Source organism: Anneissia japonica, unplaced genomic scaffold (genome assembly GCF_011630105.1).
Source record: "Anneissia japonica isolate Jap-2015-1 unplaced genomic scaffold, ASM1163010v1 scaffold287714_len2871179_cov188, whole genome shotgun sequence".
NCBI classification, from domain to species: Eukaryota; Metazoa; Echinodermata; class Crinoidea; order Comatulida; family Comatulidae; genus Anneissia; species Anneissia japonica.
Genome location: NW_022755542.1, coordinates 2,357,415 through 2,366,129, shown reverse-complemented (window position 1 = coordinate 2,366,129; position 8,715 = coordinate 2,357,415). Strand labels below are relative to the sequence as shown.

Here is an 8,715-nt window from a genome sequence, read left to right as displayed (position 1 = left end):
AATAATAATAATAATAATAATAATAATAATAATAATAATAATAATAATAATAATAATAATAATAATAATAATAATAATAATAATCATTATGACCACCATTACCCTTGTATTATATCATAAATATTACTTTAATTTAAAATGATGACAATTTAATTTAAAACAATCATATGTATATAAAAAAAATATCGATAAAACTTATTTGGAATAGTATATATTATGATATTTTAAAAAGCTTAATATTTAAAACTAACGAATCCCTAAATCCGCTGGTAACCACTCTCATAAACGCGGAAAGGAATGGAAAACAGAGTATTTTAAAGAATTTGTCCGTGAAAGTGGATGTACAAAACATCGCGGTTGATTTTAATGTAGTTGTAAATATCTATAGTATAGACATCATGGAGACACTTAACAATAAAGGACGTGGATAGAAGCTGAAAACGTTTTTCAACTTTGAATTAATTAAAGAATATCAAGACGTCGTTCGTAGGAAATGTCTCCCATAGTAACAAGCTCTAGTCATTTAGCGTTGAACTTGTTCAAGTTAGTTGAAATGTCACTTTTGATGGGGCAAACCAAGCAGGTATACCGTATTCCAAAATTGGACGTACAATAGCACAAAATAATTTTGGAATTACAATCAGTGTCCCTACAATGACCAATTCTATTAATAAAACCCATTAATTTCGAAGCCTTAGATCTGATCTGAGTCACATGCAAAACTCAATCAAATTTTTAGGTAAAACTTACCCCATGTACTAATAAGAAGTAACCTGGCCCAATGTTTCGACACCTATTATATAAAAGTCCCGTTCATAAAACTGAGTTGGTTAATGTTATTACGTAATTTAAAAATAATATTGATAAATTTAATAGGCCTACTAATGTAATAAAACCTATGTGTAATTTTATTTCTAAATCCCTATGTAATATTTTTAATATTTCAATCTCTCAAGGTATCTTTCCTGCCTGACAAACTTAGACAAGCTAAAGCACTCCTGTTTACAATGCTGGGAATAAATCTGAAATAAACAATTTTCGCCCAATTTCTATATCAATGATCTCCTCCAAACGTCTTTCATTTTGTATGCTAATGATACCACCATTTTATATTCTATTAAGTAACGTGGATTCTCTTTTTAAAGTTGTCCATTGGAACTGAAAGCTGTTAGGCCTACTGATTACTTTTTCTGTTAAAAGGTTTTCAGTTAGTGTAACCAAGTGTAATGCTATTGTTTTCCATGGTCGTAATAATCCTTTCTAATAAAATAGTTAAATTAAATCATGTGGCTATTCCATTAGCTGACAAAGTTAAATTTCTGGGATGTATTTGTAAAAAATTATCGAAAAACAGGTATTATTTATAGTTTTTCTAAATTTCTAAATCTGCTCCTCAATCAATCTCTTATCTTCCCAATTTGAGTTAAAGTGTAATATTGTCTGTGCCAACAGATATTCCTATACTCAGACAGACTTACCAAACACAATAGAAAGCTTTTAGAATTATTTCTTTTTCTCAGACTTTTAGCCATACTATTCCTATCTTTTCGTTATTAAAGTTATTAAAATTTGCTGATATTAATAACCTTCAACAATGCGCAATATATTTATTTTTATCTTGAAGCTAATACATTGATCTTTTTCAAGAAATACCAAACATAATGATATTTTCTTTTAAAAAGAGTTTAGAATTTAATGAAACATTTACATTAGCTTTAAAAGTATGGTATATTGCAACTTGAATTTCCATAAATTGGAAAACTCGATAATTCCAATGTTAACATATATTAATTAAGGAATGATGGTGGATTATAATAAACTATGTCATTTTAGGGTTAACGAGGGTTAACTATTCAAAAATTCAATCCAGAATCAGAGTAATTTTCAGTTTTACGCTGCCTTAGCTTTTTAGTCAAACAAATCGATATTTAGACAAAATTATAATGAACACAGAAGTAATTTTAACAGAAATATTTTGCGGAATCTGTGTCTGAAATATACACATAATAACATACTAAAAGTCCAAAAAACCCAATATGGGGAACATTGTTTATTATAAAGATATTTAATGGGTTAAAATCAAACGCTTTATTGCACAACTGCTCTGCTGGAAGCATATAAATGCATGTAGTTGCAAGTTGTTGCTAACGAAAAATGTGAATTATAGGTAATACGCCCGCGCGCAATCCAAAGACGGGGAACACATAACGTGTCAAAGAGATCAGTTGCCGAGTGATCTCCTTCTCAATAATACCTCCATGGTATTATTACATGAACGAATTCCGTAAAATATTTATGTTAAAATTACTTCTGTGTTCATTATAATTTGGTCTAAAGATTGATTGGTTCGACTATAAAGCTAGTCAGCGTAAAACTGAAAAAATACTCAGATTTTGGATTGATTTTTCGAATAGTTAACCCTCGTTAACCCTAAAATGACTTAGTTTGTTATAATCCTCAATCATTTTATTAATTAATATCTGTTAAAATTAGAATTAGCGAATTTGGGCCAATTTATGAAAATTGAAGTTAAAATATACTATACTTTTAAAGGTCATGTAAATGTTCCATTAAATTTGAAACTTTCTTTGGTGGAAAATATTAATATGTTTGATATTTTATGAGAGATAACTGTATCAGCTTCAAAATGGAAACGATTGCGCAGCCATAGTGATTGACTATATGTAGTGCGCATCGAGAAAAAAAGGTGCTCTCCATTTCGCCATGTTCAATTTTTTGGTAAACTATGCCTGCTGAAAAGTTGCTGGCGGGGAACACTCGGACTTCAGAGGCATCGCGCAAACGTTCTTCACGCGCTGCGGCAGCTTTGATCTTGGTTCATTTTGCATAGCGCTGCGTGCGCGTAGCTTTTTCGAGTGATCTCCTTCTCAATAATACCTCCATGGCCTAACCAAGACTGACTAAAAGTACTTTGATAATTATAATAATAACATACCAGCAAACACAGAACAGTTATAACATTCACGAACGTTGTTAATATTCTGACTAAATTGTCAGAAAATAACGTTATCACAACGTTGCAACAGCGCCTACAACGTTTTTTATTAAGGCATTCCATTATAAGGACGTAAATTTATTTTATAGCAAAACCCCATTATGAATACCAATCTGCAACGTTATTATAACGTAAAATTGTTAGCTAAGACATTTACTGAAAACAATTATAGCTTTTGCGAGTGTTTTTGTTGGCGTTATTATATTTGTTTATAAAACTTAATAGTAAATTTAAACATTACTGTGTTAAAATTTTGTATCAACAATATTATTTTTATCATAAAATACATTTACTATTTCTCTCAGAAGTAAGACTTGTCGGAGGAAGTAACAACAATAAAGGACGAGTTGAAGTATACATACAAGGGGAGTGGGGTACAATATGTGATGATGATTGGGACATAAATGATGCTCGAGTTGTTTGCAGACAAGTAGGCTTTGCAGATGCCATCTACGCTCCACATGCAGCTTATTTTGGAGAAGGATCTGGAGATATCATGTATGATGACGTTGCATGTACAGGAAATGAGAGCGATATTTCCAGTTGCCCCAACAGTGGACTTCGATTCCACGACTGTAGTCATTATGAGGATGCAAGCGTCATCTGTACTAGTGAGTGTAAACAATTTCTCTCGAATTGGTGGTGTTATAATTCAGGGATGTTTTTCTGTTCCTATGTGTTCTCCAGTTGAGGGTTCGAATTAAAACAGCGAGATGGAGAATGGTTCACCTTCATTGAACCCCTGTCGACACTATCAAATCTTATGTGACAAAAATATATATGCCCATATTTGGGTGTAAAATGACATCAAGCCCGTATATAGGCACATTAAACAAATTTGTTACAGAATATGGTTCAATTATCTTCAAATATATAAATTTATCTCATAACATAATTATTATTATTATTATTTTTAGGAAGGATGTATTTTCAAACTGATGTGTCTATTCACAGAGGTCATATCAACTTAATTCGTTCTTATTCATCAAAACCATATAAAATTACAAAATTACTTTGTTTTGTATCATTTAAAATGATACAAACAATTTACTATGTTTTGTTCATTTAAAATTATACAGATAATTTACTATGGTTTGTATCATTCGAGATGATACAAACTGTAGTAAATTAAATTAGTTTACTTGAACAGAAAAAATCAATTTATTATGATTTGTATCATAAAAGTGAAACAAACCATTTAGTAAATTGATATTTTTTTGTGTTAAAGCAAAGTAGACACTTTAAAGCTCCTGGGAGCTTGATGTACGGTGTCCCAGTAAAAGATATCAATAAACTCAATTGAAAGTAGGACCTCTAGCTTGGCCTAACTGTGTACACTCGGTAGTCATAATGTTCGTTATTCATAATTTTCTCATGTTAATAATAATCTTCTCACCTGAAAATAGTATATGGAATAATATGGGTACCGTTTTTAAAATTTTGTATTAGGGCCTAATATTGTTTTTATTATAAAATGCATTTGCTCAGAAGTAAGACTTGTCGGTGGAAGTAACATCAATGAAGGGCGAGTTGAAGTATACGTAGAAGGGGAGTGGGGCACAATATGTGATGATCTGTGGGACATAACTGACGCTCGAGTTGTCTGCAGACAAGTAGGCTTTCCAGATGCCATCGACGCTCCACAGTCAGCTCATTTTGGAGAAGGATGTGGAGATATCATGTATAATGGCGTTGCATGTACAGGAAATGAGAGCGATATTACCAGTTGCCCCAACAGTGGACTTCGATCCCACAACTGTGTTCATCATGAGGATGCAAGCGTAATCTGTACTAGTAGTGAGTATAAACAATCTCCCTCAAATTAATGATGTTATATTTCGGGGATTTTTTTCTTTTCCCATGTGTAGTTGAGAGTTCGAATTGAACAGCGAGATGGAGAATGGTTCACCTTCATTAAACCTCTGTCCACACTATCAAATTTTATGCGACAAAAATGTGATATACCCATAATCGGGTGTAAAATGACATCATGCCCTTATATTGGTACATAAAAAACGAATTTGTCACATACCAGTTGATAGTGTGGGGAAAACTTACGAATGTGGTTCAATTATCTTCATATAAATTTATGTCATAACATCCATAGTTTGTTAAGGAAGGATGCTTTTTAAAACTATGATGACGTGTCTATACACAGAGATCATATCAAATTAATTCGTTCTTATTCAACAAAAACTACCGGTATATAAAATGATAATTTTATATAATAAAAACTTACCATGGTTTGTATCATTTAATATGATACAAAGAATTTACTAGGGTTTGTATCATTTGAAATTATACAAACCATAGTAAATTGTTTGTATCATTTAAAATGATACAAACAATTTACTATGGTTTGTATCAATAAAATGAAACAAACCATAGAATTTTTTTTTTCTTGAAGCAAAGTAGACACTTTCAAACTCCCATGAGCTTGATGTACAGTGGTGCCCCTATAAAAGATATCAATAAAGTCAATTAAAACTACCTCCATGATTAAAAGTAGGACTTGTAGCCTTGGCCCAACTTGGTAGGCCTTTTATACTCCGCAGTCATGAGGTTCGCTATTCTTGAGTTCCTCTGTCCATAAGGTCCGCTAGTCATAAGGACCATTATGTATAAGGTTCGCTGCTAATAATAGAAAGGAAAGTTCGCTAGTCATGATAAAGGGTTCTTATAGTCATAATCATGAAAAGGTTTCGCTAGTCATAATATAGGACAGTTAGTCATAAGGTTCGCCAGTCATAATAAAAAGAAGTTATCTAGTCGTAATATCAATACTAAAAACGAGGTTCGCTAGTCATAATAAAAAGAGACTCGATAGTCATAATAAAAAAGAGATTCGTTAGTAATAATACAGAAAGTTTAATAGTCATAACAACAAAGATGTTAGGTCGTCATAATTCATGAAAGATGTTCGATTTTCCAACCGTTGAACACAGATACAGTGGCCTATAATTGGTGATAGTAAGTGGTGCTAATTATTGTTTGACTAGAACTTCCATCTAAAAAGCCATGTTGATAAGGTGAAAATAGTTTGTGAAAATTTAAATGGTTTAGTAAATGTTTACTGACAACTCTTTCTAATAACTTTCCAACCGTTGAACACAGAGACAGTGACCTATAATTGGTGATGTCATTAATTGCATCGGCCTTATGTAAAGGAATTACATTGGCCATCGTCCATTTAGAAGGGAAAAACTCCCAAACGGAGTAATAACAATTCAGCCAGAGGCTCATATATGCAGCTGATAGTTTGAGCATTGTAGATGTAATGTTATCGGGGCCTGCTGCTTTACGATTTTTTAATTTGTTGATAAGTCTAAGGATTTCGGTTGGCGTAGTTTGAATATTAGTAAATGGACGTAGGCCATTGTGTTTTTTACAATCAATAATATGAACATGGGTATTGCTAAACCCCGCAAAACCCGCATACCCCGCAAACCCCGCAAACCTAAAAAAACACAGTGCAAACCCCATCCAAACCTTGTGATAATGATTGAATCACATAGTATAGACTCAACTTGGTATCTCGATTTTTAAAAATCTGAATTGGTATCTCACTAACTTGGTATCTCAGTAAAAAAAATTATAATGTTCCATTCGTAACAACCTACTTTTTGGGTAAAAATGTCATTTTTTGATTAAAAACATTGCTAAACCCCGCAAACTCTGTGATAATGATTGAATCACAATTGAGATACCAAGTAAGTCCTATACTACATGATTCAATCATTATCACAGGGTTTGGATGGGGTTTGCACTGTGTTTTGGGGGTTTGCGGGGTTTAGCAATTTTTTTATACAAAAAAATGGCCTTTTCCCCATAAAATAGGTTGTGACGAACATAAAATTATGATTTGTTTTAATAAGATACCAAGTTGAGTCCTATACTATGTGATTCAATCATTATCACAGGGTTTGGATGTGGTTTGCACTGTGTTTTGGGAGGTTTGCGGGGTTTAGCAATGTTTTTAATCAAAAAATGGCGTTTTTATCCAAAGAGTAGGTTGTTACAAACGGAACATTGTAATTTTTTTTACTGAGATACCAAGTTAGTCTTATACTACATGATTCAATCACTCCACATGGTTTGGATGGGGTTTGCACTGTGTTTTGGGGGGTTTGCTGGGTTTAGCAATTTTTTTATACAAAAAATGGCCTTTTTCCCCAAAAAGTAGGTTGTGACGAACATAAAATTATGATTTGTTTTAATAAGATATCAAGTTGATTCCTATACTATGTGATTCAATCATTATCACAGGGTTTGCACTGTGTTTTTGGAGGTCTGTGGGGTTTAGCAATGTTTTTAATCAAAAAATGAAATTTTTATCCAAAAAGTAGGTTGTTACAAACAGAACATTATACTTTTTTTTACTGAGATACCAAGTTAGTCCTGTACTACATGATTCAATCACTATCACAGGGTTTGGATGGGGTTTGCACTGTGTTTAGGGGGTTTGCGGGGTTTAGCAATTTTTTATACAAAAAATGACATTTTTACCCAAAAAGTAGGTTGTTACGAATGGAACATTATACTTTTTTTTTTACTGAGATACCAAGTTAATCCTATACTACATGATTCCATCACTATCACAGGGTTTGGATGGGGTTTGCACAGTGTTTTGTGGGGTTTGCGGGGTTTAGAAATTTTGTTATACCAAAAATGGCCATTTTACCCCAAAAATAGGTTGTGACGAACATAAAATTATGATTTTTTTTTTATTGAGATACCAAGTTGAGTCCTCTACTATGTGATTCAATTATTATCATAGGGTTTGCATGGGGTTTGTACTGTGTTTTTGGGGGTTTGCGGGGTTTAGCAATTTTTTTATACAAAAAATGGCCTTTTTACCCCAAAAATAGTTTGTGACGAACATAAAATTAAGATTTTTTTTATTGAGATACCAAGCTGAGTCTTATACTATGTGATTCAATTATTATCACAGAGTTTGGATAGTGTTTGTGGTGTTTTTTGGGAGGTTTGCGGGGTTTAGCAATACCCTATGAACATTAAAAGAAGTCTCAGTGTTATTAGTAATATTTGATTTAAAATTATCATTAAATGTTTGTGATATTAAAATTGGATCATTAACCAGTACAAACTTTGAGCACTTGGTTTTTGCTCTTGACTTGCGGAAAAACTACCAAAATGCTTTTCAATTGTCCTCAGATTTTAAAGCTAAATTTCTTACATAACAGTTGTATGATCTTCTTATACACGACTTTAAATTGAGTAAATTTGATCAAAATTTAAAATTTAAAAAATAGAAGTCAGTTTCTTGACTAAATTACATGAGTTAAAATTATTGCAGGAATATCTAATATTAAAATCATCAGAGTGTATTACACTATGAAAGAGGTGCACGTCAGCAAGTACAACGTCAATACACATTTCAAGTTTATCAAAGAATGTTATGTAATTATATCAAAGGGGCGGGGCTTAGCGTAAAGGTCCATTATCCTTCAGTTATACTACTCTTCTTACCAGAAGATGTGATAATATGTAAATTGTTTTACCCTGTGTAAATCGGCGTTTAAATTTATATGCATATAATAAAAGTTGTAGACTGAAAGTACTTTGATAATTATAATAATAACAAACTAGCAAACACAAAACAGCGAACGTTGTAAATATTCTGCCTAAATTGTGTTAGAAAATAACTTTATCACAACGTTGCAACAACACCTACAACG

General features: G+C 32.2%; 1 protein-coding gene across 1 annotated transcript in view; it reads left to right on the top strand.

The window, feature by feature from the left end:
- The window catches only part of LOC117123630 (deleted in malignant brain tumors 1 protein-like), a 33,814-nt gene that overhangs the window by 16,095 nt on the left and 9,004 nt on the right, over nucleotides 1–8,715 (top strand). Inside the window, exons 3-4 of the mRNA XM_033269631.1 lie at nucleotides 3,322–3,627; nucleotides 4,505–4,813. Of these exons, the coding sequence (XP_033125522.1) occupies nucleotides 3,322–3,627; nucleotides 4,505–4,813 (615 nt within the window). The remainder of the gene's footprint in view (nucleotides 1–3,321; nucleotides 3,628–4,504; nucleotides 4,814–8,715) is intronic.